The following is a 23,440-nucleotide window of genomic DNA, read 5'->3' as shown; positions in this document are numbered from 1 at the left end:
CTGTAAGCCCAGATGCATCTGCTACAGCATACTGTATCTTATTAAGAAAGCTATGCCCTCCCTGTTGATCTTTTACAATTGGATCTTTAGAGAAAACAAATATCCACTCTCATGGTGTCATTCAATTGTGTTGGCCTTCCAAAATCAGGGAAAGACCCCCCCCCCTCCCCTTTACTAAATAGTGATAGACCAATCTCCCTTACCAGCCTCTTAGTCAAGATACTGGAAAAGATGGTACATCATAGACTTATGTGTTTGTTAGAATCACAAAACATCTTGATTGATCATCAGTACAGCTTTAGAAGCAACCAATCAACATAAAGTCTGCACGTCAAAGCCGAAGCTAACGTCTGCAATGCATTTGCAAAGAGACAACATTTGATAATGGTATTGCTAGATATTGAAAAAGCCTTTGACACCACATAGAGGTATGGCATTCTCAAAGACCTACATAATTTTAGCTTAAGAGCTTCCTTGCCCCAAATGATACAGAACTTCCTCAACATCAGGACTTTTCAGGTTCACCAAAAGACTTCATTATTTGCAATCAGATTAAACAGTATGACCCAAGACATCCCTAGCACTATTGAAGCATATTTGTATGCAGGTGATCTCACCATTTTGTCACTCTCAAAATATGAGTACATTAGAAAGACAACTGTCTCTCCTCTTTGTGGATCAAAAGAACACAGCCAATCAGACTGCACTGTTTCCTCCTCTATCCTCCCAAACTTCAAAGGAAATCATCTAGCCTTCTCTAAAACTTGTAACTGCAGAAACCTGAGGAGGAAATAATACAAGGTAGAAAAACAAAGTAACTTTTATGAACACCTTATAGAGATGTATAAATACAGGGTGTCTCAAAAATATGCGGCATAACTTCAGGAATGAGTTCCTCATATGTAGACAATAAAAATATTTTATATCAACATAGTTCCAGAAATACTTGGTTCCCAAGTTATTAACCGGAATGTCTTATCTCCCACAGGTGATTTCCTTCATCACAAGGTACTGACAGAATCTGGTGGTTTTCCATTCCGGCCATGTAGCGGATATGCACTTTATGTACGGTTTGGCGGACAGCAATGTTCTGGAGGCTCGTTGTTTGTACCACGAAAGGTTCCCAGAACGAAGATGTCCAGACAGGAAAATGTTTGAAGGTATCCTCGTGCTGCCGACAGAGGACAACCGAGATCTACGAGTCCTGAAGTAGAGGAGGAGAATTTGGATGTTGTGCATGCCACTCCTGGAATGAGCACGCGCAGAATAGCAATGCAACTGGATGTTCAATGTTCGACTATTTGGAGAGTGTTGCGAGAACACCAACTGTATCCTTACCATCTGCAACGGGTACAGGCCTTGTCACCAGCAGATTATCCTGCACGAATAATGGTCTGCCAGTGGTTTTTGCAGCAGTGTGGTACAACTCCTCACTTTCCTGCCTTAGTGATATTCACAGATGAAGCACAGTTCACACAAGAGACAGAATTCAAAACTTTCACAATCAGCATGTATGGGCTGAGGAAAACCCACATGCAATTCTTCCATTACGTCATCAATAGCGGTTCAGCCTCAACATCTAGGCTGGCGTTTTTGGTGATAAGTTATTTGGGCCCCATGTACTTCCAAACAACTCACAGGGCAGGCATACAGAAACTTTCTGGAAAACAACATGCCTGATTTCTTGGACGACACTCCACTGATCACTTGTCAACAAGCACACTTCATGCATGATTCAATTTTTCATTTCTCCCACACATTTCAGTCACCTAGCCCACAATTACCTGAATCGAAGGTTTCCTGGTCGGTGTATAGGTAGAGGTGGACCAACTGCCTGGCCTCCATGCTCTACTGATTTAAACCCACTAGATTTCTTCTTGTGGGGACCATTTAAAGTCATTGGTGTATTCGACTTCGGTAGCTGATGTGAAAACTCTCCGCAATCGAATTGTGGCAGGCTGTGAGACAATACGAAACATGCCAGGGATTTGGCATCGTCCGTGAGACGTTGATGTGAGGTCTGTATTCAGGCAGAAGGTGGACATTTTGAACAATTACTATAAGGTGATGTGAACAGTTAAGTGTCATAAACAGACCTTCAAAACTCGGAAACCAAGCATTTCTGGAACTATGTTGATATAAAATATTTTTATTGTCTACATATGAGGAACTCATTCCTGAAGTTATGCCGTGTATTTTTGAGACACCCTATATACATCTCTATAAGGCATTCAGCATGACACTCTTCAAGTGAACAGTTTGTAAATTGAAGCTAATGAACCTCCATTATCTCTTAGAAGGAAAACCCTCCTATATGTGTATGCTGAAAAAATACAATTCCTTCTCAATCACCCAAGTTGGACTTATCCCTTTGATCCCCAATGTTTTCTTCCTTTCTGTGAAGCAAAACCTAGAGAGACTCAACCTGTGGAACTTTGCCTGAAAGAACAACTGCATAATTGGAATATGGATTTCAGTAACATCAATCAAGTTACTTACTTGCCTGATCCACTGGGGAGGACTTTTACTCCTTGCTGTGATGACTCCCTCACACAATGGGGTAAAAATTGCCAGCCCATCATTTCCAACAACTACGTGCTACCCATACTTCAGATTTTTGTTATTTGTTATTTGGTTTTTTTTTTTTTAGGAGCATTAGCAACTAAGGCCATATTGCTCCCGGATATGCGGTGGTCATTCCCTGACCTTTCCGCATCCTCCGTATTTGGTGGTGACGGGCTCGAACCCCGGTCCAATCAAGAAGCGTGTGCTACGCACTGCTGCTCCTTCCCACCTGGCTACAGAGGCGCCTCCCATACTTCAGACAATTTCCATAAATTTACAATAGGTGTGAAATCTGACAATCATAAAGGTGCAGCAGTTGTTTTTCCTTTCTCCACAGATAGTATATCACTGCCCCTAGAAATGTAGCATACTGACAGATGAGCTGTACGCAGTCCATCTAGCCTTATTAAAAATCTGCAGTCTTTCCTTATGGCCTGCCATAATTTATACAGATTCCTTCAGTGCAGTATCAGCTATTCAAAATAATCTATCCTATTCTCATCCAGTTCTGAAAAGTGCCAGAAAGTCACCAACACTGTTAAGCACACGATAAAGGAATAACACTCTGCTGGATACCCGGGCACTGTGGTATTCAAGGATGTGAAAAAGCAGACCATGCTGCTAAACAAATTGACCACATAGCTTAGTCTTCTTCTTCTTCTTCTCTAGTTCCCTATACAGATTTCAAGAACATAATCCATAAAGCATGCAGTCTTGAATAGGCACAGATATGGAGAGAACAAGCTTGTAATAAACTCTGTCAAATTAAAACTGAACCACAGAAATGGATTTCTAACTTCTGCTGAAACGGACAAGAGGAAGAGGATGTTTGTGCCACATGTGCCGTACCTATCTCCATTTACTTCTGTGTGAAAATTGTCATCAATGAATTTTATGTAAAACCCAGCTCACTGACAACATATCTTAATTAACTGCAAGGGCCCTCTTAACATGCAACATCTAGGAAATACAGCAAATTTTGCAGAACTTTTTCCTTCCTTAGACAAATAAAACCTTATGCCTGCATTTAATTCACGTTGATATGCTGCTGATAATTTGATTTTCCAGTGAATCACAGAGAGGCACATTTAGGCCTTAGTTGCTCTTGTCGTTAATCTCTGATCACAACTGTAATAGAGGTAAAATGTGATTAAAATTTTTATCTTATTTTCTATACAATAAGATATCTGATTAGCTTAGTAACTTCATTTCTTTAGATAATTTTAAATCATTTACTATATAAATCTTTAAAAAAAAAAAAAAAAAAAAAAACCTAGCTTATGAATGTACATAATTCATGTGGATCTGCATAAAGTACCACCTTTCAGTGGGTGCTTTATGAAGATTTACAGCAGTTGTGATTAATATTTATATCAAGCTTTGTATTTCTTATTTTAGTAATCTACACAAGAAGTTGACGAAAACTGACTCCCTACCACCCCCTCCAGATGAACCACTACCTGATTATGCCCTTCCTCCAAAGCCTATGTTGAGATTTTACCTTCTGGGTTGGGGTGTGGCTACTATCGTTTGTGGTATTTCTGCTGCAGTTCATTTAGACAACTATGGAGGACAGTTCTAGTATGTCATTTCTTTGAATAATTTAAATGGTTAGTTCTTAAGAATATTAAAAGAGATCCATTGAGTGTGGCAAAACATGTCCTGAATTTTACTTTGATTATTTATTTATTTTTTTATAATCAGAAATCTGGTGTCTGAAATTCTCATTACACATGGATTATATTCTTGAGGTTGGCCTCTTTCTGGTGGTTCATTGCTAGATGACTGATTCTTACATTAGCATCCTAGAGATGCCACAAGTGAAGAAATATCCTTAACCTAGTTATCAGTAAAGAACTATCAGATATTAAGAATCTTAAGGAACCACTGGCATAAGCATTGGGAATATACTAATGCTACCATTTGGTAGCTTTAGTATATTCACTTACACATCATATAAGTTATTTTTGCTGGAATCAAATGCTAGCATTTACAAATTCTATAACAAATATTTTACAAATGCTAAAAGGGATATGTTTAACGAAGTTATTCTAGAAGCTACTAATCTTTATGTTCACAAAAAGGTATTGTTCAAGGTATAGACCAAAATGGATGATAAAAAAACTGATGAAAAGGTCACTTAGCGACAAAGAAGAAAGATGCATGGAATGTTTATAAATTATCAGCTGACCCTAAATCATACAGTAAATATAAATTATAAATTGGTTTGTGATAAAGTTACTTAAGCATACTAAGGAAAATAATAAGCAGTCTAAGAGAAGGCCCTAACTTAGAGTTCATTAAACAATAACAAGAATTTCTTTACTTATGGTAACAGTAAAATGAAAGGAATCAGCCATATCAGTCCACTTGATATGTGCAGTAATAGTGTTGATGATCTGAACTGGTTCTTAATAAGCTGAATTAATAGTTTTGTATCCACATTTGCACATGAGGAAGTTTTTAAAGTTGAAGACACCAATAGGCTTGCTAATACTAATTGAGAGTTGCAAGATTTTATGATAACCAAGAAGGGATTGAAGCAAAGTTAATACAATTAAAAGTAAACAAGACACTAAGAGTTGACAGAATTATCAAATTTTATCGAAGAAAGCAGTAAAATATGTATACAAACCTCTAGCTATTGTAATGAGAGCATCCTTTGATTCGGCAATGTCCCTATAGATCACAGATATTCAAATGTCTCTCCTATTCACAGAGGTAGCTAAAAGGGTGAAATGAGCAACTACCACTCAGTCAGTTTGACATTTTGCACAATGGAAGATTGTGGATGCCTTGGGTACAAGTAGATTACAAGATTATTTGCACAGATATGGAATTATAAGGGAATCACAGCATGGCTTTGTTAAGGACAGATGCCTGACTAATCTGATTAGGTAATGAGTTTTTCAGCAAAGAATAGATAGAAGGAATAATTCTGACATAATTTACTTAGATTTTAGTAAAGCTTTTGTTCCCACGTGAGTGATTATTATATAAACTGCTATGTATAATAATGTAAAGTGATAGGATACAGAGTAGTTATGAATGGGGTCCCACTTGGTTTAGTTCTTGGCCCCTTACCATTTCTAATATTCATTAATGATATCAATATTTGTAAAATAATAAGAAGTTTACCTCAATATAATACATAGAACATTTTCGTATGATACTCTCCAGAAATTAAAACGAAAAAATTGAAAATGTTATATTACAGTAACAAATTAAAAATCAATTTAACGCAATTAAAAATTAAGAAAATTAATTAAAAGAATTTAACAAAAAAATTGCAAAACGATTTTCCTTCCAATACATTTCTGTGATCATGACATCACGGTCAAAAAGCGTTGTCAGCTTCGGGAAGTAAAATTGTTTTGCAATTTTTTCATTAATTTTATTAATTTTTAATTGTGTTAAATTGATTTTTAATTTGTTACTGTAATGTAAGATTTTCGATTTTTTCGTTTTAATTTCTGGAGAGTATCATATGGAAGTGTTCTACATACTATATCAAGGTAAACTTCTTATTATTTTACAAATATTGATATCAACATACAACGTATTTAGCATTACAACTCTGGCTCATACTATCTAATTAATGATATCGATACAAGTATTTTGTATCAATATCATTAATATTGATACAATGGCTAGTAATGATAGCAATCAGAGTGTGCTACTTCAATCAAACAGATTTTGATGAGCTGAGAAATGCATCTGGGTAGCAATAATCCTCTCATAGCATACCTCTTGTCACTACCAAACTCAAGATTGTAGATAATGAAACGGATTTGGAGATAACTATACAATCTGGTATGAAATTTGATAAACAGTGTAGATAGACTGCTAGGACAGATTATGGGGTTTTGTGAGTGTAGGAACTACTTAAAGATATATAGGAACTTTGCCAGCAGAGAAAAGAGGTGATTATTCTGATATATAAAGCAGTGGTTAGGTTTCATCTTGAATATTGCATGCAGCCTTGGAGACCCCATTTTAGGAAAGATGTGGACACAGTTGGAAAGTGTGCAGAAAAGAGCAGCAGGATTGGTTAAAAGCACAAAAGGGTATTCTTATCAAGAGAGATGTGTTTTATATGCTACTATGTTTGGTAACCAGGAATGTACAGGATGACTTGATTAAGGCCTTGAAAGCTTTGAGTAAATTGGATCTAAACATCAACCCCAGTAAGTCTGAATGCTTGCTCTTCTCATTGACAGAACTCTAACCCCATGCATGTAGCCTCCATACCCATGATCTCTAGCTACATTGACTACATTGATCAAACACTACAGGTAGTGTTTGATCTCAAGTTAAGATTCATTTGCCATCTTGAACTTCTCCTCACCTATGCTTCACGTCTTAAATGAATTGCCAGGAAACACCTACAGTACTTTGACGACAGGGAAACCACATTGAAGTACATTCAGACCATTGTTTATTCACCTGTTTTACTGTGCTGTATGGAAGGCTAGTAATGTAAAACCTATCTTTGCATCAAAATACTGGCTGCTCAAATGGGCTATTCACAAGAAAAAACTTAGTTCCCAGTACAGAACAACAAAAGTGGCTCAAACTTTGCAAATACAAAGTATCAACTTTGTATCAACACATGCACATACAAAATAATTTTTATCAACATGTGCACATACAAAATAATTTGTATCAACACGTGAATTTTGTCACTACAGTTAAGCTGCTTATCGGCCAGATTTTCACACATATCCTTCTGGGATATGTGTTGCTATAGAGTCTTGCTAGCAGCTCTGAGAGTAGCTTCTAAGCTATGCTCCCATAAAACTCAGCCCCATCTTTCAGATTGTTTTCTGCCAGCTCAGATGCTTCCACTTGTCCAAGAATTGGATGCTAACTTCAACATGTTTGTGGAGAATAATTTGTATCAAAAACACATCCTGAATCAAATCTTCCTTCAACAAGGCCCTTCTTAATTGTTAGCTGCCATCAGTTCTGCCAGAGTCCTCCATCAGATATTTCTCTTAGCTTGCACAATGCGTCATCATCTGTGGACCTTCATGAAGATGAAACTCATCTGACTTAATTCAGTGCCATGTAATTCTGACTGCATTTCGGATTAACTGCTCAGTCAGCCCCTAATTTTAAATTACACTATATAAATAGTTTTTCGTTTTTTCTTTTGAATACTGTACATATATTCCTTTGTTTATTTTCATCTAATTTTTCTCTTTTTTGCTAATGATGTGGACTCCTTTATCTTGGTGTTGGAATCCAGCCTCCTAATTCATCTGTCAGTTCTTGTAAAATCTGTCCTTTTGGGTGTGATGGGACTAAATATTGTTCTTGTTATATATACATTTTGTATAAATTTCTAATAATAAATGACCCTGTCTAAACTAAATGCCAAGGAAATTTTTATGCTTATTTATGTGACATACCCAACGGGACCTAAATTTAAATTGAGCGGGAATAATTGTAGACTAGATAGAGACAATACTAGTATTATTCTTTATAGTTGTAAAAGAATAGAATGTATTATAAAAATCATTATGAAATAGCACATGCAAAGGAGAGTATTGTTTGTATTTCATAGTCTCTATGCATGTCTCTGTTTAATAGCATGTCTATTTCTCTCCTACACTGCTACCTTTATTTTGATATTAAAATTATATTTTGATTATATTTGAATATAAATTTGGGGGAAAAAAATAGCCGGAAGAGTGGAAAAACAAACAAATATATGACAAGGACAGAAGAAGAAAATGAAGATACGTGGTAAGAAAATATGTATAAAAATTTCAAAACATTAGATATAGGACAAATAAAGCCAAATTAATATGCCAATAATACAAGTTATTAGCATTATTATAAGCTTGAGTAGCGTAAAGAAGATAACAGAAATTATCATACATTAAGAATAACACACAACGAATGTATAATTTTTCTTCCATTTTACTAAAGTGATTACAGTAAAGCGTTGATAATTTGAACTAATTGGGACCTGGAGTAGTTTGGACTTCCGATATATTCAAATTTTCGAACTTATCAAAAATACTGTTCTGGAGACTAAAAAATAAGTTCAGTAAGTTTAGAAATAAAAACACTGGATTTAAAATCTGAGTGACCGTCTTTGTTAAAACCCAGCGCCTTTTCACATAACAGAAGTTCAGGTATCGGTCTTCCTAAACTTTGTGTGAACCACAAATAAACAGCATCTTCGAGGGATGGGTCATTAGCTGTTCTCGTAGCCCCCCCCCCTTTTTATTTGCACCATCTAAATCAAGTTTCGATGCAAACTTGAAAATTTTTTCCTTGTTGTTTTCACTTTCTGTTATGGTTGACTTTCTAACCTCATAAAATTTTGATAACACAGACCGCTTTCTACCTTTTGAAAGTTTGTTAATCTCATTCTTTTATTCAATTATTAATAATTTCTGCTTCCTTTTAAAAGATGAAGAAAACTACAGTACAGTAAAATAAAACTCTGTAAAAGAAAAAAGATACCATTCAGTATCTTTTTACTCCAAATCTCACTTGTGCGTATTGTGTTGGTTGCAATTTTTGTGTGCAGTGTTCTTTGTTATTGATTGACACATCCTTTTTTTTACTGTTTTAGCTTTTACAACCGCAAAAAACTGTCAGTGAGCAGAAATATCACATTACAAAGTGTTATTTTTAGTTAGTACTGTATGTATATTAATTAAGCTATGTACATAAGCATAAATTTATATTTTTATTTTCCTAACCCGTGGATATACTCCTTACATCGAAGTACAAAAAAAAGAATCGTCAGTTGAGCTTGGTTTGTCTACTAGACTGACGTTAGAATACTCTTCCGATTTTTAAGTTAATTGGTAAGGGGGAGGAGTGTAAATTTGTTCTTCATATCATCATTTTTATAGCCTATGGATAATAATCCTCTGATTTTCACTTATTAGAATTGCTGTTTAACAGAATCAAAATTGAATTTGCAAATGTGATCACAATAACTGGCACTTACTGTAATTATTTTATGGCACTAGCATTAAAAAAAACATAAATGCTGGCTTGTTTGGATTATTGACACTGAAATATTGATGTTTTGATTTTCAAAGCTCTACTGTATTTATTAATAATTAGTTATGTAATTAAGTTCTTTTTATTGTATAATGAAACAAATTTAAACTGCCTGTTTTGAGGGAGTTAAATGATGCATTTCTTTTTGTATATAAATTTCGTTATATACAAAAGGAAATATCAATACTAATCAATACTAATATCAATCTTAGCATTAGCAGCAGCAAAATTATGCACAGAAGCAAGCTTATACAGCATCAACTGCTAGAAAAAGAAAGGAATATTAATTCCCCATTTTTTTTTTTTTCCTAGTTTTATTAGTAAATAAAGTTATATACTTTATTTATTAATAAAACTGGGAAACAATGATCAACCCAGAAAACAACAATGGACTGCCACTAGAGTACACTGCTAATAACATTAGTGCACGAAAATCAGTGCCCGTTTTTAACTACTCTGTCTTCTCCCACTCAACCATCTCTTTATCCATAGCAGTAACTTGACCTTGACGCCAAACTGCTCTAATTTGTACAGCAGCCTTTTATGTACAACAGTATCAAAAGCTTTTCTGAAATCTAAGTATATTGCAACCGGTTCCTTTGTTACTATATCATAGTATCAAATCAAATTGATCAGGCAAGTTATCCCTTAACAGATCCATGCTCTGACTGCAGTATAACTGAATTCCTTTCTAGATCTGCATTACTTGTGTAACCAGTGGTTTCATAATTTTCCCCTGGAACAGAAGCCAAACTGACAGATCTATAATTAATGAAGTCACCCTTTGATCCCTCTTTGTGAATTGAGGATATATTTGCACATCTCCATTCCACTGGTCCCTCCCCTGAATCCAAAGATGGTGTCATAATTATGGCTAAAGGTTTGTTTACTTCCTTTGCTGCTTCCCTTAATTTAATTGGATAGATCCCATCCATCGCAGGTGCTTTTTTACATTTAGTTTCAAAAATTTCTGTTCCACATTCTTTTCAGTTATCACAAAATCATTAGCTCAATGTTAAAATTTAATAAACTTCTGGTGTCTCCATCTTTAAAAATTCCTTGTGTGAATGTAGATGCAAAATACATATTCAGCTTGTTAGCAACCTGAACAGGATCATCAGCAGTTAAACCATTCATTGTGGACCAGTGTGATTCATCCCCTTCCTTCTAGTATTTACATAAGTAAAGAAGTCTGTTGATTTTCTTTGTATTCTTTGCTAGAGACTTCTTGCAATCTGCCTTAACCTCCTAGCCTCCTTTGACTTGATTGCAAACTAGTTTATATTTACTGCAGAGTTCTGTAGTAGGCTGGCCAAACTAGAAATATTGTAAAGCATTTTCAGTTTATGCTAAGGAGGAATTTTGAAATATCTGTTTATTGTCCTAAATGTTATTTTTCATGTCCATGGGTAATTTACATCTTAATTTTCTGTAGCTGTTAGTATCAGTGTCTGTAGCTGTTAGTACCAGCACATTTCTTGTGTCTATGGCCGTAAAACACTATGATCTCTTTTATGGGAAATGGAGCACCTGCTTGGAAGTTCTAATTAACTGAAGTTTATTAAAGTGTTTATAAAAATCCTTTTTAGCAACTACCACATGCCTGACACGGAGTTGCTTTTCACTGTACATTGTATGGTAACACCACTCAGCAATGCTGTTTCCAGTTTAGTTTTGCTTTCCAGTCACTTCTGGTTTATATATTGTTTTTGAGCATTTTGTGACCATGTGATTAATTTTAGTTTACCTTGCAGATAGTTTCAACTCCTCCCTTTTTTAAAATGGCCTCAGCAAGTGCGAATAGCATGAAGGTGAAAAGCCATAATAAAAGCTCATCATTAGAAACTAAATTGGATATTCTAGAAAGACTGGATTTGGGGTGCCAAACACTTCATCAGAATCTTATTAAACATTTCACCAGAACCTTAATAAAGAATAAGGAAAAAATCTTTAAATGTAGAAACTACTTTTAAGTGCAAGAAATTAAATAGATCTAGATCTTCAGTCATGAATGAGATTGACAGATTGTTAAATGCAGCATAGAAGTCACTTAAAGCAGCATAGAAGTCACTTAAAGCAGCATAGAAGTCACTTAAATTCTACAATAATTTAAGAAAAGGAAATTTGAAGAAAATTTTACAGAAGGATCCATGCTGAACGTTTCAATGCCAGTAATTCCTACCTATTTTAAGCTCTAGCACCACATTTATTGGTTTTGAGTGCTGATCTGAAAATTTACAGTATTGCAAGCTGTTATTGTAAAAAATATAAATATATATGTACATTGGTGCCAGCAGGATATTTTGCAAGGCACGTGGGAATAAATTAATGAAAATATTAAAAATTGTGTATTACTTCGAAATCCAAAGGTAGTGTACTTGCACCATGCTGATGGTGCCCATGTATATGTAAAGTACCATAATTTTAAGATAGGTTTTTTACATTTTCTTGAGCATATATTTATGTTTTATGAGTCCAAGTCAGTGCTGTGCAAGACAATTCAGTGTATGACATTTTGCTATACTAGGTATGGCAAGAAAGTTTCTAGACTGGTGCAGTAAAAAGGAGCTCAAAAATAGTTTTATTTTTGTTTAAAGTAATCACCACCTGATTGAATGCTCTTATTACACCATTGTAAAATTTGAAAAGAGTCAGCAAAGGCATCCAAAGAAATGATCTTCAGTTCGATGGTTACTTTTTTTCTTTATGTCCTTGACATACTGAAATCTCTTTCCTTTGAGGGCAGTTTTCATATTGAGAAAGAGGAAGAAGTCTGCTGGTACTAGATCAAGAGAGTAGGGTGGATTGTCGGCCTCAATAGTGCCATGTTTTGTCAGAAATATCTTCACAACAAGTATGGATGGCACAGGCAGTGTTGTGCAGCAATAATAGAACCAGCTACTTTTCCTCACAAGGAAATATGCTTCAACAGTCTTTGAAGCATTACATAAATGCAGCACTGATCCTCTTCCCTTCAAGTACAAATTCCTTGTGAATTGCTTCCTCTTTGTCAAAAAAACATGATTAGCATCGTCTTGAACCTGGACTTCTGTAAACAAAACTTCTTGGCCTTATTGATGATTTTGAAATCCATTGCTTGCTCTGGCGCTTCATCTGCGGGTTGTACTAAAACACCCAGCACTCATCTCCAATGGCAGTATGGTCGAGGATATTAGGATGATGACAATCTTCGTTTGCTTCTGCTCATTGACGAGGCTGTGCTGCACAAATTTTGCACAGACCTTCATTTTTCCTAAATATTCATGCAGAATTTGACATATCATCTCTTTATTCATATCCAACTCATCAGCCATCATTCTGAGGGCCAAGTGACAATCTCTTGTCACAATTTCCCAAACCTTTGCAACTCTCCTCATTTCAAGAGGTTGAAGAATGCCCACTTCTTGAGTCATCACAAACATCCGCACATGCATCCTTGAACTGCTTATACCATTCAAACACACTGGTACAACTAAAGGTTTCACCATAACCAGTTTATAACATTTCATACATTTCTGTTGCAGATTATCCCAGTTTAAAGCAAAATTTGATATTAGTTTGATATTTCATTGCAAAATCATGAAACGGAACGTTGACGCTACAAACAAAACTGGTTGTTACTTGCAACCTGTCAACCTACTGGACAATCCCTGGCCCACCATCTATAGAAGAAAGTTTGAACTATAACATACCATTTTATTTTCAAACTCATTGAACATGACCGCAGTAGCTCCACTCTGAGAACTTAATTTCCTCACCTTGTATGTGACAATTTGGTGAGTCAGCAATTTAATGATTAGGTGAATTCTAAGCGAAATACCATGCTGTAAATAGTGGTCGGTGAATGGTTTATATTTTTCATAGAGTGCACTAGCCACCTTCATTTCTTAATGCACATTCTATATTTTTAGGGAGATTCTATAAAGAAGTTCCATACGCAGGTTAAAGATTAGGAATACAGTTACTTTCCTTTCAATTAGTTTACTTACTTCTAATTTACTATTTTTTGCTTCTGTATGTTGTATTTTTAGGTAATACATATGGTAGCAAGTTGTTTTGGAAACCGAAAGTAGAGAATACTTCTGTCTGGTTAATGCACATTCTTTGGATGTTTGTTTTGCAGTTCAGTCTGCATTATATTTTTTATTGAAAGCGGTTGAAGTTATTGGTAGGCTAGTTCCATAGATGGGTTAATAAAGGCTGGAGCACTGAATAGGGGGCAGGCAAGTAAGCTTTCCTGGACATTGTAGAGGGATGCTCAAAACTCGAATCCTGGTCCCTACAGGGAAGAGCAGTCTGGCCTAGTAAGGGTTGGTAAGCCAGAACACACTTTGTTACCCTGGGGGAAGGTAGTTAAGAGTATTTATTTTTTCACCACACAACTAACAGTTTATAGCCATCTGTATACAAATGTCTCGTGGCATCTGTTTATAATGGCTGTGAATTGCATGTAATTATTTAGCAGTTAGCCCCAATAAAAAAAAAAAAAAAAAACCACCCTTAATACCCAGTAGAGAGTCATGCACTCACCCATAATATTTTTCCCATCATGATGGGATTTGATTTAATGTATCAGGACCTCAACACAGAGAGGGGGGGGGGGGCAAAGCATTTCTTAAATGGTATAACGTAGCTATAATGAAAGAAGGGAGGGTCCAAAACTAATCTGTACTTGGGACTCTGCTTGTTCCTGGAATAGCAGCATGGTTTGGTTAAATATGTGCCTGTTATATTAAATGGATGGGTGTGTGTGTGTGTGTGTGTGTGTGTGTGTGTGGTGTGTGTGTGTGTGTGTGTGTGTGTGTGTGTGTGTGTGTGTGTGTGTGTGTGTGTGTGTGTGTGTGTGTTATCTTCATCATGACTGTCCACCCATATTGTAAAGTTGTTACTATATGGACAGTCATGCTAGAGATAATAGGTGCATGCCTATGATTTACTACTGCTTTTAAATAGGATTGGCTTGAATACTTTTACACAAAATAAATTAATAAAAAATATTCTTTTCTACAAAGGGTACTAGGAAAGTTTTGCAATACAGCTTTGTTTATTTAATTTTTTCAAAGTAATTTCCTCTACATTCAATACACCTCTCCATCCTCCGAAACCAATCTTTAAACCAGTTCTGCCAAGTTTCACTAGGGAGTAAAGCACACTCGTTGTCCCAAGCCCGTAGAAGGTCCTCATCACTGGAAAACCGCCTCCCTTTTAGCTTCATTTTCACATGCGGGAACAGTGCAAAATCGCAGGGAGCAAGGTCTGGACCGTAGGGAGGGTACTCGAGAAGTTTCAGTCCTGTCGTGGTCAAATATTCGTTGCAGGCTTTGGAGCGGTGCGCTGGAGCATTATCGTGATGGAGGTACCAGGTGTCCATTCTTGACTTTGGCCGCAGGTTCTTCATAGATCCAATGACTTTAGGCAGGCATTGTTCAGTATACCACTTAGCTGTGACTGTCTTCTGCGTGTCCAAAACGACACGTTCCACAATTCCACTCGATTTGAAAAATACAGCTATCATTTTCTTCTTTACAGATCGGGATTTTCTGACAATTACGGGTGTGTCGTCATCATAAAAGACCCAAACTTTGTTTTGAGCCTTGGTCGGCAGATCGTAATAGTACAGCCAAGTCTCGTCACCTGTCACGATGTTGTTCACATACCGAGATTGTCCCTTATCAAACTTTTTTAACATCTCCCGGCACCAAGTCACACGTCGTGTCATCTGCTCTTCAGTCAGTTGATGCGGCACCCAGAGAGAACAAAGTTTCTTCAAGTGCAAATGATCTTGCAGAATCGAACGAATTGCTGGTGCATTTAGGCCCAAAGTATCCTCTATCTGTTGGTAGGTCACTCGCCTGTTTTCGTCAAGCATTTTCCTCACAGCAGTAACGTTTTCCTCCGTAACTAACGTTCGTGGCCTTCCCGGCCTCTCAGAATCCTCCAGAGTGAAATTTCCCCTTTGGAATTCTCTATACCACCTGAATATCGTTGTACGATGTGGACAATCATCATCTAGTGCAAGAGTCATTTCTTCTAAGCACTGGTCTATGGTTAAACCACGCACGAAATTATACCGCAAAACTGTCCTTATCTCATTTCGTGACCACGATGCCATCGCAAGCACTTTACACTCTCACTACTAATGAATAATTGAGCCCATCGACTTGGCGCGGTGGCTACTATGCACGTATGAACATGTCTCAACATGCAGCAACAAGCAGCTTCCTGTGATTCATTGTTGCGTCATATTGCAAAACTTTCCTAGTACCCTTTGTATTATTAACTGAATTTCTGCATTCCTCCAGTATATTTTATTCACTTATACAGTGAATAAAATTTCTCTTAGTTTCCCACACCTTTTATTTCACTGATTTTCTTAATTTCTGGTTTCTGTGTGGTACAATAAATTGTCATACTCACCAAATTGTTGTAGCCACCAACTTTCTTTTGCCAATTGTTGAATACAGTGAAATTATTATATCTGCTGAAATTGCCTTAATATCCAGTTGGTGTGATCCCACATTTTGTTTTATAATCTATGTATTTAAAGTGTATGCTTAAAAGGCTTAACTTTTTCTGCTACATCTAATACTGTTATATAGAGAAATGCTTCTGTAAAATCAGCTAGAAATGCTACTCACTCCAGTTAAAATTATTTACATTAATTTCCTTGGATAAATCCCCTCCACTAAACATAGATTCACTTTGTGCTCTATTTTGTGGCAATAAAGTGGGTAATGCTTGTAGTTGCTTTAGTTTCACATTTCTTTATTGACTTGGTGGTATATTTGTTCACTTCTTTGTATGCACTTAAGTCTTGGAGGAGACTTCTGATTTTTTTCATTATAGGCTTCCTGTGTTCAGTTGAGTCCAAACATCCTCTCCCTTGAAGGATTGACCACGCATTGAAATCTCAAAGAAGTTTGGTCCAGTTTTGCAGTTTGCTATGAATCCACACCAAACAGTAACATTTTGACATTGGAGAAAAATTTCATCAGTAACATGTGGAGATGACGTCCTTCATACTGATGGTTACAACTATTCACTGCTGTTTAACTACTAGAAACAAGCCTCATTAGTCTAAGATGTTCCGGTGTCACATGTTATCCATCTCCATCCTCAATGCCAGATTAAGGTAAGAGCCTAGCAGGGCTCTTGCCTAGGATGCCATTCTTTAAGGGCCCTCCGTAGCCAGGTGGGAAGGAGCAGCAGTGTGTAGCACACGCTTCTTGATTAGACCGGGGTTCGAGGCCATCACCACCAAATACGGAGGATGCGGAAAGGTCAGGGAATGACCACCACATATCCCGGAGCAATATGGCCTTTATTGCTAATGCTCCTAAAAACCAAATAACAAACAAATAAACATTCTTTAAGGGGGGTGCCAAAAACAGAAGAACAATTTGAGGCAAAAAATATATATATCCTTAATAAAGGGTGCCAAAAAATCTTTCTGTATCAGATGCGTTGGGAATTATGTATGGAATTCATGAATTGTTGGGAATTAACTGATGCAGCATAGCTGTTGTGAGGAAACCGGTGCAGGAAGCACTGAACAACTTTATAGACTGTTGCTATGAAACACCAAGTGGCAACAGCACTGCTGTGGCAGTGGTGGACAAGTGTGCACTGCACATAGCACTATGATGTTGCTGTAAATACACATCAAAAAGTAACATTGGAGAGATATTTCATCAGTAACACATGGAGGCAGTATTCTATATACCAACAATTACAGGTATTCACACTCTTGTTTAACCAGAAATGAGCTTCATTGTTCCATTAGATGTTCTAATGCCACATGCCTCCATCCTAGTAAGAAGCTGTGGAGCGAATTCAGTGCATTATTGGAGATTATGTGGAATTAACTAATGCAATACATGGCTCTTGTTAAGAAACCATTGCAGAAAGCATTGAGTAACTTTACAGACTGTTACTATGAAATATCTATTTGCCACAGCACTGCTTTGCCACTGGTAGTCAAGTGTGCACCATTGGTCGTGCAAACTGCACTTTAGTCAATGGCTCTCTGAGCTGAAATCCAACTAGAGAAATTCTTAAAGGTCACTTCAGTTGGGGAGTAACGTTTCCCCATAAGTTATTCTGGGTTTTTTTAAACGAGAACGCTTGCAAGTTAGTCTCCTGTGACCACCCTTATAACAAATTATAACACATTAAAAATGACGATTTGAACCAGAACAGTGTTTCCTAACCTTTTTCAGATAAGGATCACTTTTATATTTGAGGTGGAAGCTACAGCAAAAAATGTTAAACTATATAAGAAAATATATATTAATTACTATATTTGAAATGTAGTATACATTAAGTTGTTATGGGTATACCCTTAGTTCACATCACTTAATAGGTTCAAAAAAAGCCTTTTTGCTGTCTAGTTAGTCCTGTGACTGCTGTCATAAGTTGCATGGACCACAGATTGAGAAACAATGAATTAGAATACCATATGAATTTGCACACTGTGATTAAAGTTGTCAGTGCATTAAAATCTCCAAAGCAACAGCAGACTAATAGTGTCATAATCTAGAAAATGTTTTGTTAGAAGTATTTGATCCTCTGATGCAAGTGTAACAATCTATGATAACTATGGACTCACTGAACATTGTGAATCATATAGGTCTCCCAGTATGCTAGTTGTTCTCCAGTAGTAGTGGCATCTTATTAACAGGTTAGTGCACCAATGCTATACATAGGCAGATACAGTTTAAGGAACAGTTGGAATGGATTGAACAGGCTGTATAATGCACAATTATTAGTTGTGATGGAGATGACCTCCTCTGACCTGTGTACAAAGAATCCCAGGGTGTTATTAGATGGGTGCACATAATTCAGTAATCGCTGAAAATAGCATTGATGTTGCTAGTTACTAGTTCCACAAAGTTTATGTACTTGGTAAGGAACAGTAAAGAATTGTCATTTGCTTAATGTTTTTTTTTGGGTGAAGAGTGCTTTTTCACCACATTCATCCCTTGAGATAGGTTTGCTAAATTCATCTCACCCTGTGTCACTTTTGAGGAGATTTCTGAAAATGTTTGAGGGTATCAGCTGAAAATTAACCTTTCACTAATGGACTTTTATTGAATGGTTGGGCTTAATAAGTTTATCATGAGCTAAAAGCTATAAATCACACAAGTTTCATCCATAAAAAAGTATTTATGTTTAGTTCACTTAAAAGAATTGTTTTATTAAGCAATTAATACATAAGAGCTATTTTATATATATACACCTGGTCGTCGACTTACGACCTATGCGACTTACGACCGGCCGCACTTACGACCACAAAAAAAAAAAATAATAATAAATTAATTAATCGATGACGGGAGGCCTGAAGACAGCACCAGGCACATACACCCGGTCACTCTCTCTCACATACACCCAGTCGCTTTCAAGTATCTGTTGTGTGTGGTGTATTAATTAAAATTCTACTGAAATACGCATAAAATGTTTAGTAAAAGGAAAATGACTTCATCTACATATACGCCAGCTAAAAAGTCAAGGAAAACTATTGATTTAGAGTGTAAAATGAAAATTATCCAGCAGTATGAAGGCGGAAAGAAAGTGAATACGATAGCATGTGACTTGAAGTTATCACATTCCACAGTATTGACGATACTTAAGGACAAAGAAAGAATTCGGGAAGCTGTGAAAGGTTCTGCACTTATTAAGTCTACAATTTTAACCAAACAACGACAGGAACCCATCCATGAAATGGAGAAATTGTTGTTTATGTGGATGGAAGATTTAATACAAAAAAATACACCCATGAGCCTTCACACAGTGCAAGCAAAGGCTAGAAGTTTGTTTCAGTTTAAAATCACGCGCCGGAGACGATTACACAGAAGATTTTCAGGCTAGTACTGGGTGGTTTAAGCGTTTTTAAAAAAAGATTTTCTTTGCATAATGTCTCTATAAATAAACATTTCCTACCTCAAACCAAGAACATGGCCCTGACGATGCACAACCCAGCACAAGCAAAGATTGAAAATTGATTTTGTAAATTTCATTTGTATTAATTTTTACATTAATTTTAGATTGTATTTTTGTGTTTACAGTACATTATGTACAATATAATTATAGATTGTAGTTTTGTTTTTTTATAAACAGTATGAATAATAAACCAATTAAAATGTAGAGAACGTTTGAATTTAACCTCATAGAGAGAGAGAGATAGCCTAGGCATAGAAACGAAGGTATATTCAGTATCGCTAAGTAAAAGATAAAAACATTACTGTATTTAAAATGAAAAATAAAAGATTATAAAAATAAATCATAAAGATAATAAAAAGATTAGAAAGGTTAAAAAATACTGTTAATAAATATATGGCCGACATACGACCAGATCGACTTACGACCTGTCAGTCAGAACGGAAGTCGGTCGTAAGTCGACGACCAACTGTATATATATATAGGTTTTTTTAAATAAGAATATATTAAATCATTATTTTTGTATTCATCTCTTGATATAACTGTTACTGGGTTTAAACTTTGAGGAACTTTAGTTCAGTTTAATGTATAACTTACATCATCAGTCATTGTGAGGCTTTCAATAGCTATTATTAACTAATGGAAATTTGATAGATATATATATATACTAACCAGTATTTCATTCACTTGAGATTATTTATTAGTGACATACCACTGGAGAACAAAGGTCTATTTTTCGATGAATGATATTCCATATAAAGTAGAAACATATTGGTTGTTGAAAATTAATGATCAAATGATGATGGCCCATTGTTTGATCATTATTTTTTTTTTTTTTTTTATCATGAAAGAGTTGCTTAAGACATTAAAAAAATCTGATTCAGGTTTCATAACTTATTTTAAAAATAAGAAAATAATCTTATCTCTTTAAAAGCTGGAAATTTTTCATTTTTTAGCTCATAGTCAAATGTTGTTATTGTAGTATATAGCAGAACTAATTTCTTTTTCAATAAATATTTGATTCTTTCAGCTGTTTCTTGTCCTTCAACCCTAGCCTCGCAGCATTTTATGGACCAACTACAGTACTTGTGTTCTTGCTGCTTGTCTTCTACCTATTAGTTTACTGTGTTTTGCTTGGACGGAGTAAAGGAGAAAGCGTAGGCATATCAGAAAATGTACCTATTACAGAAAATGTGGTTATGGAACTCACTCAGCCATGTGCAAATGACTCTCACAGTCAAAATGAAAGTTGTAAAAGTTTAGAAGATACAGAATATTCGTATCACTATCAGCTTTTTGCCCATATTGCAGTATTGTTTTTATTTCTGTTATCTTGGACCAGTGCATATATGGCAATAGGAAGGCCATTTCTAAATCATATACCTGCCGACGAATTAATTTTTAGTCTGCTTTATTGTTTATTCAGTACATTATTGGGGTTATTTGTATTTTTCTTTTTTTGCTATTTTCGTCATGATGCCTATCATTGCCTAATCATGCTGTGTATGCATACAAAAACAGAACAAACAATTATTCAGAATTCTGAAGCTCCTGAATCAGTAGCAATGCTCACTGAAGGTGAAATTACAGTACAGTCCATTCACAGCCAAGAATCATCAGCTCATAGTAAAGTGCAAAGTCTGGTTACATCATCTCCATCTGAGAGCAGAAATCCAAAAAAAATCTTGAAATCTTATTCAACAGACCACTCTTTTACTGGAGCCGAAATATTTTATGATCCTCGGCAGAGTGTTGTTGCCAGAAGATTCTTTGAAAAAAACAGGCGGCAGCAACAAACGCGGCAGTTGCAAAAGAATAATCTAGAAAAAGCAGCTGCTAATAATGATCATGACAATGATAAGAATAAGAATAGTAACTTACAAAGTCAATCACACCCTGCAGATAGTATTCCAAATAATATATATGGACAGCCCAGGGCAGAGAGATCTTACCATCACAAAGCAAGTGATGACAAAAAAGATTCTGAAACAGACAGACAAAATTTCTGTGGTTTTGTTGCTAGAACTCCTCTACCAGTATCACCTAAAGCAAACATCCCATCTTGTTATCACAAAAGTTCCTGCACAGAGTGTTCGGATAGCAGTCGACCCCCTGCTATGGTCCATGGTTGTTGTTCAGATTTCACAGAAGTGACTAGGGGTAAACAGCATTCAAAGTCTCGGCATCATTGGAAGAAACGGCAGCATAGCTGGGATAGTAGGTGTCATTCTACAAATAGACATCATTATCAGAATACAGAACCTAATTGTGGAGCCACAAGTAGTAATTTTAGAACAGATATTTGTAGATGCAGGATATCTCGTTCCAAGAGTGCTTATGAACATGTAGCTGGACAAAGGGTTTTAGATGATCTGTCATCCTCTTCATTAAGTGATCACAATAGGGATAATGATCAGAAGTGTCACCAAGAGTTTTGTATTTAATTACTGATGTGATGATTTTTGTATATAATAATGTAATTTATTATACATAGTTCATTAGGATCTACCCTAGTGACCATTTATATTTTAAGACCAAAGAATTCACAACCCTTGCCAAAATCAAGTTCCTGAAATAATTTTATACCAATTTTGTAAGATTTTTATAGCATACATTGCATAGTTCTATATACAAGGGATTGGCACTGACACTGGATATGTTCTTTAAAGCATTATATAGGTGATGATTTTTAGTTTGGGGAAAAGGATGCAACTTTAGGTGATTATGGAATGCAGTCTTTATTACCAGCTTAACTTTACAGAACAATGAATGTAATATTGATAGAAACTTAATCCAGCAAACAATAAAAAGCAGTACATACATTTTAGAACCTATCTTGTTTTCTGTCATCAGCACAAAGAACACATACTTAAACATGTAAGGAAGTCACTAATATTCTTTCCTTATATTGAAACATATTTAAGGACACGTTGTTAGAACTCCTGTTTGTACTACAATGTAGAAATATATCTGCCTAGGAAACATAAAATGTTGCCCAAGTTGATATGGATAAGGTGTCATCATCAGTCTGGGTAGAGTGCAAAGCTGTGATGCTCCCATTATTTCTCTGCTTAAGAAAGGTGATGAGAGTATCAGAGCTCACAAATAGATAATTTCAATTCTTCCAATTATGCATGGACAAAATCACCTAATCCAGAGTAGATTTTTATTTGTATAAAATGCCTAGTCTCTCTCTCTCTCTCTCTCTCTCTCTCTCTCTCCCCCTCCCTCCCTCCCTCCCTCCCAGTACTCAGTGCAACATTAGCATCTTCAAGAAATAATACACCAGCTTCTTTCTAGTTCTGCTGACAATCCATCTTGCAAAGTGAGAGCCATTAACTCTATTCTTTATATCCTCTATCATGAAGCAGGAATTGCACAGTGTAACCATTCAGGGTACCATGCACACAATGCATGGTATTGCTGCATGTATGAGGAGTAGTTCTGAGAACAGGGTATATAAGATCTATTAATAAATTATATAGTATGAACCAGAGCTGTAATGCTCAATACATTCTACGTTGATATCAATATTTGTAAAATAATAAGAGAAGTTTACCTCAATATAGTAACGTAGAACACTTCCATATGATACTCTCCAGAAATTAAAATGAAAAAATCGAAAATCTTACATTATTACAATTTAAGATTTTTGATTTTTTCGTTTTAATTTCTGGAGAGTGTCATACGGAAGTGTTCTACATTACTATATCGAGGTAAACTTCTCTTATTTTACAAATTAATAAATTATAGAATAGGTTATCTTGATAGCTTAATGTCTTATAAGAATAAGATGGAAAAAATTGCATGTGTCTTATGCAGTTTCTGAAAAAAAAATTTTTTTTTGTTGGTAAGTGGAAGAAGATTGAATATCCAGCAAAGTGATCATTATTTAATCAAATTTTTG

At 35.8% G+C, this 23,440-nt stretch overlaps 1 protein-coding gene across 1 annotated transcript in view; it reads left to right on the top strand.

Annotated features, from left to right (window-relative positions):
- LOC150078212 (adhesion G protein-coupled receptor A3-like) overlaps nucleotides 1–21,977 on the top strand; it is a 137,649-nt gene extending 115,672 nt beyond the window's left edge. The window contains exons 7-8 of the mRNA XM_090384493.1: nucleotides 3,964–4,146; nucleotides 20,564–21,977. Coding sequence (XP_090240619.1) covers nucleotides 3,964–4,146; nucleotides 20,564–21,977 — 1,597 coding nt within the window. The remainder of the gene's footprint in view (nucleotides 1–3,963; nucleotides 4,147–20,563) is intronic.
- The last annotated feature ends 1,463 nt before the right edge of the window (nucleotides 21,978–23,440 follow it).

This window comes from Mastigoproctus giganteus, chromosome 11 (assembly GCF_048544385.1).
Source record: "Mastigoproctus giganteus isolate SK-2022 chromosome 11, ASM4854438v1, whole genome shotgun sequence".
NCBI classification, from domain to species: Eukaryota; Metazoa; Arthropoda; class Arachnida; order Uropygi; family Thelyphonidae; genus Mastigoproctus; species Mastigoproctus giganteus.
This window is presented reverse-complemented; position numbering and strand designations above follow the sequence as displayed.